This window comes from Pelodiscus sinensis, chromosome 1 (genome assembly GCF_049634645.1).
Source record: "Pelodiscus sinensis isolate JC-2024 chromosome 1, ASM4963464v1, whole genome shotgun sequence".
Taxonomy (NCBI): Eukaryota; Metazoa; Chordata; order Testudines; family Trionychidae; genus Pelodiscus; species Pelodiscus sinensis.
The window spans coordinates 100,899,209-100,920,416 of record NC_134711.1 but is presented as its reverse complement, the minus strand read 5'-3'; the positions used below and the strand labels follow the sequence as shown (position 1 = coordinate 100,920,416).

Here is a 21,208-nt window from a genome sequence, read left to right as displayed (position 1 = left end):
CTACTGCAGCTCTAGTGACATTTAGTTATGTGACTCATACATACTCAGGAGACTATCGGAGTACCGCTTTCCTTCTTCAGAGGGCTGCACGAGAGACAGAGAACTGGGGTGGTAGGAGACCTCCCTCATCACAACAGTCAAGATAATGAATAGCTCTCTTAGAGAGAAGATGGATGACTTCAGTCATTACAAAATGCCACAGCACTATCATCTCTAATTTACTGCCTCTGTTACACACTTTTCCTCCCCACAGGTCTGATGCTCTCTGGCTCTGGCAGTACACTGAGGAGTGAATGACTGATGTCATTCAGCTCTTGCTGAAGGTCAGGAAATTCTAAGTAAAGGATGATATGCTGTTCTCAACTTGCTTAGCTGTGGAGCTTTTTGTCTGACAGTGTGAGGAGAGTGTTGGACATTTAGCAGATAGGTAACAGTCATGGGCACAGAAAAGGGTGTCATCCTTGAGTTTTGCAGCTCTTGTTGAGTCATGAGAATATTAGACTTGCATATAATAATTGCAACTAGTATCACTAATAAGATTTCTTAATTACCCATTCCCCTACTAACCAGAAGGAATTACAATGCATGAAAATCTAATGCATGAAAAGCATACACTTCATGTTATCCTATCATAGATAATGCTCTATTCTGCCCAACCCACACCCAGCCTAAGATATTCCATTTAACTGAAAATGACGCAATTAAAAATAAAAAACAAAAACAAAAACAAAACCAAAAAAAACCCCCACAGTCTTGAAATGGCTGCTATAAAGTAGCTAGGCATAAGCTGTAATGAATAGCTAAAAAAAGCACGTGCCAAAGTCAAGGATCCTTAACTGAAAATACTTTGCATTGTACAATGATACTTTGCAGTTAATTAACCATAATCTATCCACGGCTACTTCTCTTCAGCTGAACTAACCTCCCTCTGTGTCGAACATTCTTTGAAGGCTTTGAAGTGGTCTTTGATTTGGGGGTTGGCACGGCTCCATTTTCAGAAGGGTTAGCGTCTTTAACAGGTCCCGGGAGAGGAGCTGGCTCATGAATGATCAGGATATCGTCTTTGTTGTGCTGGCCCAGGTGCTGTTTAGCAAAATCAAACCCTTTCACACTGGGAGCTTGTAGCTGTTATGAAAGAATAAAAAGAACCATTAAAAGACACTAAGTATGAAAGCTTCATGTCAGGCTGTTGTTCAGACTTGTAACCAAAGATCTTTACAATGGTAACCAGACAAGCTCCAAAGATCAGTGGGAGAGAACTATAAAACTAAAAAAATCTTTCTGCAAACATGTTTTCAGATTATGTGTATTTTAAGATAAAGGCAACATCATCAGGCAACAGAAGGCACCACATAGACAACTAATTTCTTAGATTTCATTATTACAATAATATTTGTCATTTTTATCAGGTTTTCCATCTGAGGATCTCAAAGTACTGCACACACTTTACAAATCTCTCTGTCCTGATGAGATATGGAAGAATTATTGCTCCCATTTTAAAGATGAGGCAGTGATACTTAGGACAATGAAACTGCCATACCAGATCAGACCCAAGACTAAGTCCTTGCCCCATCATATGGCATTACTAAATTTTAGCACGTGTCTGACTGTTTTGGTTTGGAAGCGGTTCTCTGAAGGACCAGCCCTCACCAGGACCACAAAGCTGATGTGCAAGCACACTTGGCTTGCTAACTCCTGGGTGGGTACTGTGCTATAAACCAGAGCAATCCCAGAGGGAAAGCAGGAAAGGAATTACAGGGCTACAGAAAACCACAAGATTAAAACTCTAACTCTGCTAAGGCTTCACTCTGGTGGCAGGTGGAGGGGGAGTCTGTCAAGTTTTGCTAATGTAAAAAATTTAGGGCCTTTAGCTCATTATTTAGGTAACACTCCTTCTGGATTTAGATGGGAGCTCTACCAGAGTTAGGAGTTCAAAATTAGGCCAACAGTCTGAATTACATTTATAAAATAGTTCACTTCTTATTTTAAAAGTATTTGTTATTGGCTCTTTCAACTTAATTCAGATGATGAGAATGAGAAGTTCGCTTGCTAATTTCCCAGACCTGGAAATAATCAGAAATGGTGCCATTCTAATTTTTTTAAACACTTTTAAAAAAAACTTCTTCTAAGTCACATTTACTTAAGAAGTCTAGAAGCTGAAAGTAGGAAAGACCTTTAACAATTCTGGCTTGCAGACCGAATGCATATGTATGATGACTGCATAACACAAACACCCACCATCCCGTTTGCTGCCAAAATAGGTTCTACACAAACCAAAAGGTGCATTTGGGCACGCCTTCTGGTGCATCTAGTTGCAAAGGTTTAATGAGCCCCCTTTCATAAAGCCTGGCATGCTCTTTCCAAATACAAACAGGCCCTGTCTGATCAAATGCCAAAGATAAGTCTGCCTACGGAATATTTTGAGAGAGTCCAAATATTTCCCAAAGTGTCTTGAAGTGCACACTTCTTCAACATGCTCTGTCTGCTTGTTCCAGCAGATGGGGATAGAAGCCATACTGTTGAAAAGATTCCTTGACACAGGCATATACGACACATGCCGAATGGTGAGGTTTGATATTTTTTTGGGAGGGAGGTACATTTTGCACAAGAGAAACAAACATATGCATTTACTAGATATTTTTGGATTTCCTGAACTTTTTCTGCCCTCCTTTTCCCCTGCAAGGAGAAAGAGGGCAAACATTCGGCATAATGTGCTGCATCCAGAAATAAAGTAAATCACAGATCTGGAGAATGAACTCAGCTGTGCTGATTTATACCAGCTGCAATTCAATCCTCTCTGATCATTCTTTCAGCATCTCTTTCAGCATGAGTGTGGGAGGGGAATCCTCTCCCTTTACACCACTCATGTGATTTCAACTAGCAATTACCAATTACTTAAATTACCAATGACTTAGGAAATGTCAAAATTAAGGTTGCCCATAAAAATTTAATTCAGAGCACTTGTGCAAATATAATTTTTAATTACATGAACACATGTTATTTCCCCCCAGGACTCCTGCCTCATTTAGTACACAGGATGGACTGTTCTCCAAGGAAGAATCAGAACAGTGTAGTGCAAGAGGCGGTTATCTGCCTCTGCTTTTGCAGGAGATAGAAGGTGTACAGTGACTGAGGCAGGGGATAACAGAGATAGGGAGGCTGTTATCACCCGTCTGGATCTGCTCCTAGAGGAGAATGAGACAACTTTGCCAGTGGTTTCAGTCACTTGCTGACAGTACAGAAATGACGACTCAGGAATACCTGATTCCATTCCAGGTTCTGGAGGGACATGTGCTCTACTGGCCACACACCACTCCACTCTGTTTCCCTCATGCCTAACCCCTTTAGCTCCCCATCAGACCACACTCTTCCTGCTCCCAGTCCCAATCTTTCTGCCCAGTCACTCTATTTCTCCCTGCCCTGAGCCTTCCTGTTCCAGTCTACTCCCTCTTCTGCCCTCCGAGGCCCAACTTTTATCCTATTTGCATTCCCAGTAGCAGATTTCTCTTCTGCGCTGCTTGGGTGCTAGCAAAGGGAGCACTGAAAGCACAGGAGAGATGAGATCCCTGCACTTCTGATGCCTGACTCTACAGCCCTAGCAATTTCAGGGAGAGGTTGCTCTCAGCCCCTGCAAATCTCGGATGGAGCATGTTCAGTACAGCTGGAATCTTTTCAAAAAATTTGCATCCAAACTCTACTACAATTACTAGTGTGCAAACTGTAATTTTTCTCAGGTTTATAACTCGGTTACATTTTTCAACAAAAGACAAATCCCTGGCAGAAAGGTCATCCCCCGCCCCTGTTAAATTTTGAGCGCTTGCTCCAAAGCACAGAGACTCTAGAACTCCTCAGCAAAACAGTTCCAAGATGTAATAGGTACAAAACAATGTATTTTCCTTAAAATAGCAGAACCCCTTTTTGTTGACGCTTCCCAAATTGACTCGGTTTGAAACAGACACCCAGCATGGGAAACTTTGGCCAAAAGTAGGGATGTAAACGACTAATCGACTAGTCAACTATCTGATAAGCAAAAGCTTATCAAATAGTCTATCAGAAAGAGGCTCCGTGGAAGGGGGCAGGGGCGCAGCGGCAGTGTTCTAACTTTGAAATGTACATGAGTCCCTGCTGGGGGATTCCGAGTTATCCCCAGCGGGGGCTCTTGTGCATTTCAAAGATTGAAACGCCACAGGGAGCCTGGGGCCAGCGGGGAGTCCCTCACTGACTCTGAGGTCCATGTGGGTGCTTCCACTTTGAAATGCAAAAGAGCCCAGCAGGCTCTACTGGGGCTCTTGTACAGCCAGGTGGCTGATGTTACATTTCAAAGCAGAAGCACCCTTATTGACTAATCGAATAATCAATCAAAATTCCATCGACTATTCGATTAGTTGATTAATATAATTTTAACATCCCTAGCCAAAAGTTTAGCAAAGTTATAAGCAACTAAAAAGTGTCAGGCAACCTTTACTATACCTGGACTGAAGCTCCTGGTTCTACCAACTATACATCTATATATAAACACTGAAGTTAGTCTGGGTTTACTAAGTTTAACCTTTCATGTAAGTCCTACCATTTGACCAAAGCTATTCTCAAAACATATTTGCTGTTCAATATTTTTTATTTAAAATAGAAAAAAAGTAGTATATTTTAGATACAGATACAATTCCCATAGACTCTGATTTTGTGAAAGGAAAAAATGGAAACAAAATCACCTCCTCTATATTTCCATGATCTTCATCCTTTTGACCACGACAACCTCAAGATTCTTATTTAAAATGATGCCGGTTAAAATCACATTCTTGATGACAAGTGTCAAAAGGACACTGCCACACAAGTTTATATTCAGCAAAGCAAGATGGTCATAGCACTAAGCTGCAGTAGAATAAATAACATCAGTCAAGTTCAAGACCGAAAAGGCTTTGAAGCATTCCTGTATTTGTTTTCATATGCTACATAGACTACTTTCCTTTTTGGTAATAAAAAAATGATAAAGTGTATCAAAGTGAACTGATTAGATAATCTATGATCATCTCTGAATAGAGACTGATCTACCCCTGGGATTCTGTCTATCATCTTACCTCTCACATACAAGCAATGAACATTTTGGGGGTAAGTACAGAAGAGACCAAACTGTAACACTTAAAAAAAATTGTCTGTATGTCCAGGGACTGAAATAAAATCTTCCAGCTTCATTTTATTGCCTTCTCAGACTGTACCTAATGACACAAAATCAGTACTTTCAAAATTCCAGGTTAGGTTCCCTTGGGGGGGAGCGGAGGGATCAATTTTACGTTATAAAAAAAAACAATTTTTAAAACTAAATTTCTAAATGGGGAAACAAAAAGCAGTTACAAAATCACACCTTCAATAAAAGAATGAGCTAACCCATTATTCAGGAAGCTCTGGTTCATCACAAGGTAATATTTATTGGAATTGAGAGTGAAGATTTTTTAAAAATTGGTGTCTTAGGTTAACCTCTGAAGCCTATATTTAGACACTAAATTCAATGCGCACTGTTAGGTGACTGACTCTTCAAAAGTCAAACCATTTATTCAGGTGCCTAAATCCAGATATAAAGAGACTAACATAAGGATTCCATTTTTTAAAATCTTGGCCAAGACATTCAAGAATGTTAATCTAGTCAAGGAGGGCTAGACTGGCTGAAAATCATTTGACGCTTTTAACAGACAAACTACCATGTCCATAGTGATAGAAATGTAGCCGTGTTAGTCTGGTATAGCTGAAACAAAAAACAGGACTATGTAGCACTTTAAAGACTAACAAGATGGTTTATTAGGTGATGAGCTTTTGTGGGCCAGACTCACTTCCTCAGATCAAATAGTGGAAGAAAATTGGCACAACCATTTATACCAAAGGATACAATCAAAAAAATGAACACACATGAAAAGGACAAATCAAATTTCAGAACAGAAGTGGGATGAGGGGGGGTGGAGGTAAATGTCTGAGAGCTAATGATATTAGAGGTGATAATTGGGGAAGCTATCTTTTATAATGGGTAAGATAATTAATGTCTTTGTTTAGACTGAGATGTAAAGTGTGGAATTTAAGCATGAATTACAGTTCAGAAGATTCTCTTTCAAGTCTGGTGTGAAAAGGTCTTTGAAGTAGGATGCAGGTAATCAAGTCGTTAAGGCAATGCCCTTTCTGGTTGAAATGGCAAGAAACTGTTTTTTCTTTGTGATCCTGTCTAATATCTGTTTTGTGGGCATTGATTCTTTGGCGAAGTGTCTGAGACGTTTGTCCAATGTACATAGCAGAGGGACATGTTCGGCACGATAGCGTAAATTATATTTCTGGATGAGCAGGAATATGTGTTCTTGATCTTATAGCTCAATTGGTTAGGTCCAATAATGGTATCAGCAGAGTGAATATGTGGGCAAAGCTGGCAACGGGGTTTGTTGCAAGGGAAGGTTCCAGGGTTGGTATTAGTGTGATATGTCCTGTGGCTGTTGGTAAGAATCATCTTGAGGTTAGGTCGTTGTCTATAGGAGACTATGGGTCTGTCTCCAAGAGCCTCTCGGAAAGGGCATTGTCTCAACGACTTGATTACCTGCATCCTGCTTCAAAGACCTTTTCACACCAGACTTGAAAGAGAATCCTCTGAACTGTCATTCATGCTTAAATTCGACACTTTACATCTCGGTCTAAACAAAAACATTAATTATCTTACCCATTACAAAGATAGCTTCCCCAATTATCACCTCTAATATCATTAGCTCACAGACATTTACCTCTCCCCTCCCCCATCCTCCTCCTGTTCTGAAATTTGATTTGTCCTTTTCATATGTGTTCATTTTTTTGACTGTATCCTTTGGTATATATGGTTTTACCATGTCCATGTGATTGCCAACACACTGTTTCCCTATATAAAGGCACAACATGAATGAGATTAATTTTGTTGTCTAATAATACTGTTTGGACATACATGTCTGAATGGTTAGAATGGAAAACAATACGAAGGATTTAAAAAAAAAATAACTTACTAATTTCAGTAAAGATTCACCATGCACTTCCTACACTTACAGATACTATTGATGTATTATTCTACATATTATATTTGAGACACTGTTTTTTCTATTTATTTTCATATGAACAGTATTGCCTTGCTCTATGCACAAATATATGCACTGAATAGAGGTTACCAAAACATATTGCTAATGAAACAAAGGAATTAAGTTTGATCCCAACAATAATAATTCAGCTCTGGCAGGTAATCTGTGAGCAGCATGGGAGACACTGTAAAAACGTCCTGTTGAATTACGACATAGCTAAAACACTAGTGCACAGGATTCTGGAAAACCAACAGAATAAAATATCAAACAGAGGCTACTGGGATATCAGCTCTCATTCTTCTGGAATGGAATGATACAAACGCGGTCAGGCAGGACGTTAGGAATGTATACAGAAATACTGGTTCAGTCTCAGTTGTAAGGCAAAAATGCTTCAGGGTGGTCATAATTCTGAACTTTTTTTTTAAACACACACATACAAACAGATCAGATAAACTGGTCAAGAAATGGTTACAAAAGCATAGCTTTACTTTGTAGACAGCTTCCCTCTGTAGTCAATTTTCTACAAAAGCTACTCCCTTAAATAGCTGTTCATGGATACAAACTCACTCTTTCAAATAATTGTTCCTCCAAACACCAAACAAATGTGACATCAATTTAAAATCCATTAAAAAAAAAAAAAAAAAAAAAAAAAAGGAGGCAGCACAGCATTTTCAAAACTGACAAAGAATGCTTATTGGTTAACGGTGTCTCTTACACTCAGTGAACCTCCTCCCTGGAAGCTGGGCAGACAGGGGCTGAGGGCAAGTGTTCCCTCTAAGCAGCTTCACAGGTGATTCATCAGCCCTGCCCAATCAGAGGTTCCAGGCTCCATGCATAGAGCTTACTGGGCGGGGCTGATGAATCACCTGTGAAGCTGTGCTGCCATGCAGCTTAGAGGGAACACTGCCTGGGGGCCTACCTCCCAGGGAAGCTTTGCTGTGGGCTCTGTAGCAGTCTGCAGGGGGGTAACAGTGTAACTACTAAGCTTGTCAGCACTTACATGGTTGCCCTAATAGACAATTTTTAACACCCCTAATTACAACACTGTACAAAATAAAAAAATTCATCATGTGGCCACTGGCGGCAGAACACAGCACATTTTATCACATCCCTGAATTGCTGATAGTCTCTATAAGCAATATGAACTGTGCTGAAGACCCTTTGAGAGTGCATGAAGGAGACGTTGCCTTTTCAAATTTTTTATTTTTTTGGTTTTATTGAGCACAATAAATTAAGGCAGCTTTGTGTTCATATAAAGTAGAACATTTATCTCTTGTATTTAAACATACTAAAGTTGCCTGTGACAAAGTTCTTTTAAAAAACAGAGCAACTCATACCTGGACTAGCCTGCAGTGTCCCCTCCTCTGGCCCCCGTGACATTATTGGATTGTGAGACGAACATACAAATCATTGCTGCAACCACTGCTATATGTTTGCACCAAATCTTTGTACGAAGTGGGCCAAATGAGGTTTCTATAAAAAACTTCTGATTTGCTGAATCTGTTTATACTATTAATATGCATGTATTATTTTTGCATTTAAAATTATGTCGCTCTATGGCCCTGGTATCCTTTAATCTCTCAAGTATCTGCATAGCTGATCATTGCCTACCTACTTCAATTTTAATCCTCTTGGGGAAGGGACTGTGTCTTCCTTTGTTTATTAGATAGCAGACACCGTAGCATATTATCAATGCTTAACAAATAAATAATGATAATCATGCTTTTTAAACATTTCCTCCAAACAAAAATTATCAAAAATATTATCCTTCACCACATGCCAAATCTCAAATTAATTTTAAATTCCTGTTCAGGAATAAGTATTACCTCCAATCAAACTGTGAATTAAATATTACCACAACCAGGATAAAATGAACAACTATGAGGTGACTGTTCTCTAAGATTTCACTTGTTGATGACCTTGATTCTTCGTTCAACTGAACTCTCAGTGTAGACCAGGCTTGACAATTGCAAAGTAGAGGGAGACACTGTTTTGTTCTCACTGCTTTAGAAGTGCAGCCACTTTCTACTTCTGTCATCTTACCTTCTTTAACTGTGTACAGACAACTGTGTGTTGTGAGCAAGACACGAGAAGTCATTCTTCCGCTCTACTCTGCGCTGGTTAGGCCTCAATTGGAGTATTGTGTCCAGTTCTGGGCACCGCATTTCAAGAAAGATGTGGAAAAATTGGAGAGAGTCCAGAAAAGAGCATCAAGAATGATTAAAGGTCTAGAGAACATGACCTGTGAGGGAAGGCTAAAGGAATTGGGTTTGTTTAGTTTAGAAAAGAGAAGATTGAGGGGGGACATGATAGCAGTTTTCAGATATCTAAAAGGGTGTCATGAGGAGGGAGAAAACTTGTTCATCTTGGCCTCTGAGGATAGAACAAGAAGCAATGGGCTTGAACTGCAACAAGGGAGGTTTAGGTTGGACATTAGGAAAAACTTCCTAACTGTCAGGGTGGTCAAACACTGGAATAAATTGCCCAGGGAGGCTGTGGAATCTCCATCTGTGGAGGTATTTAAGAGTAGGTTAGATAAATGTCTATCAGGGATGGTCTAGACAGTATTTGGTCCTGCCATGAGGGCAGGGAACTGGACTCGATGACCTCTCGAGGTCCCTTCCAGTCCTAGTATTCTATATTCTATTCTAAAACTTTTATAGAGGAAACTGTTTGATTGAACATGAGGTGAGAGTATGCAGAGCATGACTGTAGTAATATTTAACTAATGCCCACGGAAAGAATTTAGCCACTAACAAGTATTTCAGTCACACTGTCCTGTCCTCCTTGGCTTTTTTTCAGAGAGCACAAGTTAAAAGGAGGATGCCATACTAGTTTTGTCTCTCTCTTCTTTGTACTAATACATCTTTTATGGAAACAATACATAAATAATTTAGTAATCTACAGCTTTAGGGCAGTTTAGCATACAAAAATACGCTACCAAATTCCTCGCTGTATGTGGCATAGTCCTCCATGACTTACGCTATAATACCCAAAACTCTGGTCTTGTTCAATCTCACAAAATAAAACTGGAGCCCTGCCACAGCACCTACTAGCATGGACCCCAGAACCCATGTGGAGACATGCTCACTTGTAGAGGGTACTACAGAGGTGCAAGGGTTTGTGCTAGCAGTTCCCAGTGCAGGAATGGGGTTGACATATGTTTTCCTTGTTTAATACGTGGGTGGAAGAACTCAAAAATACTTTGGGCCTCTAGAGAAAGGAAGGTTTGTGATTCACTAGGCAGCACATTTCCTCATGAATCAGCATTGAGTCAAAACTGCATGGTTGTTCCTGGTGGTTTTTTATTTTTCTCAATTTCCCCTCTCCCTCCACTTTTGGAAAATCCAATAAAGCCAGAGGATGCTTTGCTCCATATACACTCTTATAGAGAAACACTACACATACCACATGAAATTTTTTGACTAATGCCCAAGCTACACATCTACAATGCAAATGGGGGTATAATATTCAGCTCATCTAGACATACCTATGCTAGCTGTAAGCTAAGTAGATCACTAAAAAGAGCAATGAGGACACTGTGGTTCAGGCTTCATTATGCCAAGCAACACAAATATCTACCTGGGAGACCAGATGGCATTATACAGCCAGCATGGAAGCTCATGTCACTGTTATTTTTAGTTAACTAGCTAGATGAAAGATAGTATGGCCGGTATATCTACAAAAGCTACAAATTAAGCTTCTAGTTGGAAAATAGAGCTTGAAGCTGCTAACCAACTACATATTTGCACCATTGCTGAGTGAGTTCATTAAAAAAAAAAAAAAAAGAAAGCCATACTGGGTTACACCAAAAGTCCATCTAGCTCAGTATCCTGTCTGCCAACAGTGGCCAATACCCGATGCCCCAGAGGGAGTGATCACAACAGGTAATCCTCACGTGATCCCTCCCATTACCCACCAGCAAGGAGTTCCACAGGTTGACTGTATGCTGAGTGAAGAAAAACTTCCTTTTGTTTGTTTTAAAACTGCTGCCTATTAATTTCATTTGGTGATTCCTAGTTCTTATTTTGTGGGAATAAGTAAATAACATTTCCTTATTCACTTTTTCCATACCAGTCATGATTTTATATACCTCTATCATATCCCCCCTTAGTCTCCTCTTTTCTAAGCTGAAAAGTCCAAGTCTTTTTATCCTCTCTTCATATGGGACCCGTTCCAAATCCCTAATCATTTTTGTTGCCCTTTTCTGAACCTTTTCCAATGTAACATACTTTTTTTGAGATGAGGCGACCACATCTGTAGGCAGTATTCAAGATGTGGGCATACCATGGTTTTATAAAGAGGCAATAAGATATTTTCTGCCTTATTTTCTATCACTTTTTTAATGACTATTAACATTCTATTTGCTTTTTTGACAGCCGCTGGCTTATTAGGTGATGAGCTTTCATGGGCCATCTTGTTAGTCTTTAAAGTGCTGCATAGTCCTGTCTTTTGTTTAAGTAAAGTAAGTTATCATGGAATAAGAGGAAAGGTCCTTTCGTGGACTGATAACTGGTTAAAAGACAGGAAACAAAGGGTAGGAATAAATAGTAAGTTTTCAGAGTGGAGAGTGGGATAGGTTGCAAACCACAGTTAACAGTTCTGCAATTTCCCATTTGAGTTCTTTCAGAACTCTTGGGTGAATGCCATCTGATCCCGGTGATATGTTACTGTTAAGTTTATCAATTTGTTCCAAAACCTCCTCTAATGACACCTCAATCTGGGACAATTACTCAGATTTGTCACCTAAAAAGAATGGCTCAGGTTTGGGAATCTCCCTAATAACCTCAGCCATGAAGACTGAAGCAAATAATTCATTTAACTTCTCTGCTATGACTTTATCATCTTTGAGTGCTCCTTTAGCATCTCAGTTGTCCAAGGGCCTCACTGATTGTTTAGCCGGCTTCCTGCTTCTGATGTACTTAAACATTTTGCTATTACTTTTTGAGTTTTTGGCTAGCTGTTCTTCAAACTCCTTTTTGGATTTTCTTATTGTATTTTTACACTTAACTTGACGAAGTTCATGGTCCTTTCTGTTTTCCTCATTAAGATTTGTCTTCCACTTTTTAAAAGATATCTTTTTATCTGTCACTGCTTCTTTTACCTGGTTGGTAAGCCACAGTGGCACTTTTTTGGTTCTCTTACTGTGTTTTTTAATTTGGGGTATACATTTAAGTTGGGCCTCTATTATGGTGTCTTTGAAAAGTTTCCATGCAGCTTTCAGAGATTTTACTTTTGTCACTGTGCGTTTTAATCTAACTTCCTCATTTTTCTAAAATTCAATGCTAGCGTTGGGCTGCTGAGGTATTTTTCCCACCACAGGGATGTTAAATGTTATTACATTATGGTCACTATTTCCAAACGGTCCAATTATATTTACCTCTTGAACCAGATCCTGCTCTCCACTTAGGACTAAATCAAGAATTGCCTCTCCCCTTGTGGGTTCCAGAACCAGCTGCTCCAAGAAGCAGTCATTTAAGGTATCAAGAAATTTTATCTCTGTATCCCATCCTGAGGTGGTGTACACCCAGTCAATACGGGAATAGTTGAAATCCCCCACTATTATCAAGTTTTTTAATTTGATAGCCTCTCTAATCACCCTTAGCATTTCATAGTCACTATCACTCTTTTGATCAGGTGATTGATAATATATACGGAGTGCTATATTCTTATTATTGGAGCATGGAATTACTATCCATAGAGATTCTATGGAAAATTTTGGCTCATTTAAGATTTTTGCTTCATTTGATTCTACATTTTCTTTCATATAGAGTGCCACTCCCCCACCAGCACAACCTGTTCTGTCCTTCCGATATATTCTGTACTCACTGACTGTCCTCATTCCACCAAGTCTCCATGATGCCTAGTATATCAATATCCTCTTTTAGAACTAGGCACTCTAGTTCACCCATTTTACTATTTAGAATTCTAGTTGTGTATACCAGGTTCAAAAAGCAAACAAACAAGATTCTCTATCCAGTAAGTTAAAGGAACAGCTCTGCCAGAGAACTAATATAAGCAAAATCTGGTATATTCTACTCAGTAGGGCACACACACGTCTCTGTATACACAGACACACAGAGTCATACAGAACTACATAGCAGTGAAAATGTCCAAAAACAGACCCAAGTGGTAATACTTTAATATGTATTTCCAGTTGAACGAACCTCTCTACTCTGGGACACTGATCCAGTAGGACCACAAATGTTGTTGGACCTGAGAGCCCTGGTGACTGACAGTCGGGGCTGGCTGGGAGTCCAGTAGCAAGGAGTCCAACTGGGGCTGGGAGCAGAGCCAGGACAGGGGCTGAAAGCGGGGTCGGGCTGGCGGCTGGGAGCATGGCTGGGATCAGGAGCAGAGCCCCGTGGCCAGGGCTGACATCAGGGTAGGCAGCCAGGAGGGGAACCTGGTAGCTGCTAGTCAGGAGGAAGGCCCATCTGGGAGACTGGTGGCCCCCTAGGAGAGACCGGAGGCTGGCTGCAGAGGAACCAGCATTGACCTCTCCTGGTCCAGCAAACTCCTTTGTTCTGAACTGGTCAAGTCCCAAGATTCTGGATGAGGGAGACCCAACTGTATAAGTTAGCTGTGATAAGACAAATTGCACATGGTGGGAAGGACAAAAGATTTTAGCTGCCATTTCAAGCTGTTAAATCTACTTGTAAAAGGCAAGTTAGAAACTTAAAAGGACAAAACACGTGCTTTTTGCAACATGCTTGTAAAGCAATTATTAAATCTGTAATAACCTATGTCCTAGGAACCTTAAAGTAAGTCTGGACTTCCAGGAAAGAATGGGAAAATTGGGCAATGAACAGTTTGGCTTATGAGGCATTCATAAGAAACAGCGATGGTCAAGGCAAAGTTAGAAAAATATTTGCATTTAAAAGGAATAATACAGAATCTTTCTCACAAGGAACAGAGGTAAGAACATGGACTAAATGATGCAGGCAAGTTACTTTCAACCATGTCACCTAAGTTTCCCCAAACGGAAGACAGATCCTAAGGATGAGATACAGCAGGAGATAATACAACAGATAAAGGAAAAACAATGGCAACAGCTGAATATTATGGACTCTATTATTGTGGAATTCTTAGCAGTTCCACTTTTCCTCCAGATTTCAGGGATCCTCTCCCATAGTGAGTCTCACCTTCCCATGTAACAATGCTACACACTGCCTCGGCTGTTGCAGTCACAAGTGCTCTGGTCACCTTAACTCCTCCCCACACATCTTCCCACTTCCTTTTACCTTCTGTCGCTGCTGAATATTGCTCATGGTGTCTGGCTGAAACTCCAACTTGTCTGTTCGGCAGAGCTTCCAGTATAAAATAATAATGATAAGCAGCACCACAGCCACGGGGACTACCACACCGACAATAATCCACAGATTGTTATTCTGAGAATCAGATGCCGACTCTTTCAATTTATCCACAGCTGCAGAGTTAGAAGGGGAAAGAGGAGAGAGACTAATTTTATATAAAAACAAAACAAAACAAACATTTGTAGACACTTCAGAGGGTATTCATTTCTACCCTCACAATTGTTAGTAAAGAACTACATTCATAGGCAGGGCTCGACAAATAGTGCGAGTAGATTGCAACCTGGAAAAGCCGGGTTCGGGCGATCTGAGCATGCACAGATCGCCGGATAGCGCGGCTGGTAAGCGGGGCTCGCCAAGGTTTGGCAAGCCCTGTTCATAGGAAACAGACTATGCAGTAGAGCAGGGGTGAGCAATAAACTGGAGGCGCTCAGCAAGGGTTGGCCTCTGGCAAGCCACTGGTGCTTTACTGACCTCGGTGTCCGCAGACACAGCTGCTTGCAGCTCCTGTTGGCTGTGCATCTCCATTCCAGATCAATCGGAACTGCAGGAAGTGGCACAGCCTGGGACACTGCTTCTAGCAGCTCTCATTGGCCAGGAAAGGCAACCACCGGCCTACAGGAGCGGTCATACTTGCAGGTGCACAGGTAAATAAAGCGCCGGCGGCTCACCAGGGCTAACCCTGGCGAATCACATCCAGCCAGTGGGAAGCTTATTGCCCACCCTTGCAGTACAGTCAAGGTGATAATGTATTACTTAATGTACCTCTTTGCCAGGTAATATGAGTGTAGAGCAAATGATCGTCTTAAACCCTACTTTCTGTTCTGGAGAGCTGTGCTAAAGTTGCAAACAAAAATGGGTTTCCGTCAGCCATTTGACATGATGAGTACTCTCTGTTCAGGAGGAACCATACATTGAGATGACACGGTGAAAACTATCAATCTCCTGCCCTACCAGCAACAACTGTGGGGGAGAACTTTTATATTCTTGCCTACAGAGGAAGGGTGTAGACTGATATAGTCAATATCCAATTTGGGGTAATGGTTAACCAGTGCCTGGGAGCACTCCCCAGAACGTGGCCCACCACAGGCGGAGGGCTGCTCCAGCCTCACTAGGCCAGAGTGCTTTGGGCTGGGGTGGGAACCAATAATCCAGCATGGGCTGGCAGAGCTAGCAGCAGCCCTGAATGGGGCTGGGAGCTGCTCCATCCGCCCTGGAGTGGCCCCTATGCCTGCTTCCCCTTTAATCAGTTAAAGCTAACATTTAATCAGTTAACCAATTAAATGGGATTTTACATCCCTATCATTTACAAAAACCAAGTTAAACAGTGCTTTCACATACATTATTACACCTACTCCTAAGTTCTACAGTCACATTTTCCCAATTTATTTACTAAATACTTTTCTTTCCCTTTAGGTGCAAACCGTTACAAAAAAAAGGGGATGGGGGGACTTATACAAGGAGCTACCAAGAAACCAACTATGCACAAAATAAACAAACTGGGAAAATACATTTTTCTTTCTTCAATTGCATTTGGATTAATTGTAGACGCTACTTGAAACAATACCAGGTGAAACATTTTCAGTTACAATATTAATTTCTGAAGGGGCACTTTCAAACTAAAAGTAATATTTGTGTGTGAATTTATTTTTGTGTATTATTCTTAAAGAAACATTCTTCCAGTTGATATACCTGGAAGAAATTAAAGGAAAATAATGATCACCATTTTCTCCTTTTGTTTACTTTCCACATTTAATGCCACTTGGAGTATAGTCAGTTTCATTGTTTCTTTTAGTATATTAAATTTCCCTTTGGTTTCTCTGGGCTTTTTGGCACCATCAGGAGAGATAAACACATAAAAATAACATATGTTTTCTATTAGCAATTTATGATTTTCCAACTATTTTAATTAATTCTTTGAACTGAAATTTAATTTAAAATGGCAAAATAAATGAGAAAAAATTAAAAACAGAGCTGAATTTGTACAGCCATTAGTATTTTCCCTGTGGGAGGGAAAACATCACAGCATCCGAAAGGGGAACTACACAAAGATGAGGAACTTATACAAAAATTAAAAGGTACAGTCCCAAAACTGAATTCCCTTCAAGTAGCATGGAAGCTTTTTAAGATACCACTAGCGGGCTGTGCCCCTTGCTCACTACACTTGCCAACACCCCTGCTTCTGGGGGTAGGAACCCGGCTCTCCCCCTGGCCACCAGGCAGGCAGAAACATTTTAAGCTCTGCAAGCCTTTAGCATGGCAGGCAGGCTGGCTGAGCTGCTGACTTGTAAGTCTCCTGGCCAGAACATGCCTCTGGCACCCCATCCCCAACCCTCTATTCCCCCACTCTTGCCCTGCTACTCCACATATCCCTTTTGTACCCATATCTCCCCCCAGATCTGGAACCCCAATCTCCTGCCCCAGATCAGAATCCCCTCCTAACCTAGGTCACATCCCAAAACTGTGCACTAGGAATGTGATCGACTAGTTGACTACCCGGATAAGCAAATGCTTCTGTACCAAATGACTGGAGGATAGCTAATGTGACACCAATTTATAAAAAGGGCTCCAGAGGTGATCCCAGCAATTTCAGGCCAGTAAGCCTGACTTCAGTACTGGGTAAAACGATTAAAAGAACAAAATGATCAGACATACAGATGAACATAGCTTGTTGGGGAAAAGTCAACATGGTTTTTGTAAAGGGAAATCATGCCTCGTCAATTCCATTCAATTCTTTGAGAGGGTCAACAAGCATGCGGACAAGGGGGATCCAGTCGATATAACGTATTTAGATTTTTCAGAAAACCTTTGAAAAGGTCCCCCAAAGGCTCTTAAGCAAAGTAAGCTGTCATGGGATAAGAAGGAAGGTCCTCTCATGGACTGGTAACTGGTTAAAACATAGGTGGAAATAAATGGCCAGTTTTTGGAATGGAAGAAGGTAAATAATAGTGTTCCCCAGGGGATACGTTCTGAGACCAGTCCTATTAAACAGATTCATAGAACACCTGGGGGAAAAAAGGGTAAAACAGTGAGGCGGTAAATTTGTAGAGAATACAAAACTATTCAAAATAGTTAAGTCCCAAGGAGACTGCGAAGAACCACAAAAATGGGTGACTGCAACAAAATGGCAAATGAAATTAAATGTTGATAAATGTAAAATAATGTGCATTGGAAAGCATAATCCCAACTATACATAATGAAATGATGTAGTTGTTACCCCTCAAAAAAGTAATCTTGCAGTCATTGTGGATAGTTCTCTGAAAGCATCCACTCAATATGTAACAGCAGTCAAAAAAGAAAACTGAACGTTGCTAACCATTAAGAAAGGGGTAGATAAGATAAAAGAAACTATTATATTGCTTCTATATAAATCCACAGTACACCCCAATCTTGAATACTGTGTGCAGATCTCAAAAAAGATATACTAGAATGGAAAAGGTTCACAAAAGGGCAACAAAAACAATTAGGGGTATGGAACAGCTGCCATCTGGCAAGAGAGTGATAAGATTTTTCAGCTTGAAAAAGAGATGACTAAAGAGAGATGATAGAGGTCTATAAAAACCATGACTGGTGTGGAGAAAGTGAATAAGGAAATATTATTTACTCCTCTAACACAAAAGTTAGGGGTCACCAAATGAAATTAATAAGCAGCAGGTTTAGAATAAACAAAAGTATTTTTAACCACAACACACCTGCGGAACTCCTTGCCAGAGGATATTGTAAAGCCTAAGACTATAAAAGTTAAAGAGCTAGATAAATTCATAGAGGAGAGGTCCATCAAGGACTATTAGCCAGGATGGGCAGGGATGGTGTCCCTAGCCTCTGTTTGCCAGAAGCTGAGAATGGGCAATAGGATAGATCACTTGATGATGACCTGTTCTGTTCATTCCCTCTGAGGCAACTGGCACTGGCTACTGCTGGAAGATAGGCTCCCCTAGGGTTGCCAGATGATTTAATGAAAAATACCGAACTCTTCCCTTCTCCCTCCCCTCCCCCCAAAAAAAAAACACCAGGGAAAAAGTTCTGTTGAGAAAAAAAAAGGGGGACTCCGAAAGCTATTAAGCAAAGAAAAAAAATAATAAAACAGCATTAAAACAGCATGGCTCCTTTCAGAGTGCCTGAAGAGTCAGAATAGGGACAGGAACAGGGAAGAGGTTGAGCACTAAGACCCAGGGAATGCATTGCTTCCCCTTAGTCTTTAGGCTTTTTGCCAGCGGCCATTTTATTTTATTGATCAAGCCAAAATGCAGCTTCCTTGCAGAACCAAGTAAGCAGGGGATGCGGGGGCGAGGGGGGTGTCGGGGCCCCGGGGGGGGGGGGCCAGAGGCTGGGCCCAGTTGCCAAGTGTGTCGTAGGGTTGCCAGGTGTCCAGCATTTTCGCCTGCTGGCGAGGGGGAAAAAAAATCAGAAAATACCGGACATTTTAGGTGTCCAGGATTTTCTGATTTTTTTTTTTAAACCAGACAGGAGGCGAAAATACCGGACTGTCCGGGTCATTACTGGACACGTGGCAATCCTAAGCTCCCCTGAAGGAGGGTCAGGGGGCGGCGGCAGCAGCAGCTCCTCGCTGTGGTGGGGACCCTGATGTTCTGGCCCAGTGGGGAACTGCTGCCTCCAATGAAGCCCCAGCCTGAAACCCTTCCCCCACCTCATAAGATTAGCATGTCAGTGCCAGCTTCCTGCGGGGGAGCAGGGAGAAGAGAAAACCCAGAGGATCCATGCCAGAGGTGGCCTGTGGAGTAGAGCGCGTGCTGCTGTGGGGAGGGGGTTGGCTGCAGCTGGGGGAGAAATGGGGGGGGGGCGAGAGACCAGAGAGGAGTATGGGGGGGGGAGGCCAGGGCTGGCTGCAGCCAGGTGGGGGGCCCGAGAGCCTGGGGAGGGGGGCGGGGCGAGGAGTGGAATGGGGAGGCCAAGAGGCTAGGGCTTCTGCCAGAGGGAAGGGGAAGGGGGAGGCCAGGGCTGGCGTCACTCCCGGCCCTCTCCTCCCCAGCAGCTGGGTCTTGTGCAGCCCCAGGGGGTTGGTGAGTGTAATGAGTAGGGTGCACCGCCCCTTAGTTTTCCATAAAAATATTTCTGCAAGTGACTTTGTAGATCAGATACATGTTGTATTATACCTGACTATTCTAGCTATTGCTACCAAAGCAAAAATACTTTGTACTATCAGGTCATTCACTCCTCATTTATACACAGCAAAGTCTTATGTTCCAATAGGCACACTGAGGGCAAAGAAACTAACTAGTTTTAAATGGAGTTTGCTTATTTTATTAATGGGATAATAAAACATGGTTGTTTAAGATAGATGGTGACTGGACTCAATGATCCATGAGACCCCTTCCAGTCCTGTGCCCTATGTTTCTGTGTATCGTCTATACTGAAATACATAGTTAATTATAGATTTAAATCTAGTCAGTGATTTTATATTGTTTATATTACACATGCTATGTATTTTAAACCTCTCCCTCTCACCGTGTAGAGTTTAGAGTAATTTTTATGCACAGCACCTTAATGCCATCTGGCTGTAAATATTTAAATATTTTCCATCTCACTTTCGCTCCTCACAACTCTCATTGAGTTGGTGTGCTAAGGATCTCCAATACAGATGCTCATGCACATCTAATTAATGAAACCTTATTAATAGATGATGACAAAATCAAAATTACACACGTGTCATTCATGGAGCAGTAATAAAAAATGAGACATATGACAATCAAGGCATAAGGTAGGTGGTATGACCCAAACAATTATTTCCCACTATAATTGCACCTTTCACTCAAACAGTAAGTAGGTTTGTTTTCGGGTTTGTTTGGGATTTTTTTTTGGGGGGGGGGAGGGGAGGAGGTTGAGGTTGTAAAAAGAGTCATGTTTAAATTGTATAGGTTTGCATATTTCACAAAGAGGAAATATTCCAAATCACAATTATTCTTTTTCCCATTATCTTACTTTTTTTTTTTGGAAATTCATGGTTGAGATCCTCACCCTGCTCCAGCTCCATTATGGTGCTTAAAGGGGCTGGAACAGCATAAATGGCCTCTAAAGTCATGCTTCTGCCTGATTGACCATTCTTTCAAGGCAGGCACTGCACAGACCCGTTCTAATGCAGTACAGAAGTAATATAATACGTATTACAGTTTGCTCTGGGGAAGTCTCCGGATTTCCATAACCAGGGTCATGTTTCCCTTTTGTCTTCAGTGGTACAGCCATAGAGTTGGTGGGACTTACGTTGAGCAACTGGGTCTTGAATACGGTATCCGAGAATGATAGCAGCTCTCTGGATGTCCACTCTGTTAATCAGATCTGAAGACTGTTCAGCGCTGAGCCTCTCTCCATTTTGACCTTCCACAAAATAGATCAGTTCTACAGGGTGATCAGCCCCCTCTAGCTGTGACACATTGACAATCTAAAGAGAGACAGAAGAATGTTTCAAACGTAAAATACAAAGTTTTCCTTCCTTCAATTCCTCATGCACATCTAGTTAATGACACCTTATTAATAGATGATGACAAAATCAATTCCTTCCTTTAATTCCTCCCACATTTAACCCCTTCTTCACACAGTTCTGTGCTCTAAGGTTTTCACCACAGTGACCACTCCTTGAAAAGAAAGGCGATCAGAACAACTTTACCTAGAGAAAAATCAGTGCTTCTCTTTGAATTGCCACTGATGCTAAACCCCGATGACTCAAGAGCAAAAGGCTCCAAATTAGATCACGGTGAGAAAACATGCTGCTGCTGCTAAAGTGAAATCTTAGTATCCATCAGACCATGCACCCCAGGACACAAAGTACAGTACTAAATGCTCACCGCAAAACCTGAAATTTGACAGAGA

General features: G+C 41.3%; 1 protein-coding gene across 4 annotated transcripts in view; it reads right to left on the bottom strand.

The window, feature by feature from the left end:
* The window catches only part of KIAA1549 (KIAA1549 ortholog), a 185,446-nt gene that overhangs the window by 41,553 nt on the left and 122,685 nt on the right, over positions 1-21,208 (bottom strand). For all 4 annotated transcript variants that reach the window (XM_075939466.1, XM_075939447.1, XM_075939458.1 and 1 more), the window contains 3 exons: positions 20,603-20,780; positions 14,315-14,499; positions 923-1,125 (listed from right to left, as the gene is read on the bottom strand). In XM_075939466.1, the coding sequence (XP_075795581.1) occupies positions 923-1,125; positions 14,315-14,499; positions 20,603-20,780 (566 nt within the window). The remainder of the gene's footprint in view (positions 1-922; positions 1,126-14,314; positions 14,500-20,602; positions 20,781-21,208) is intronic.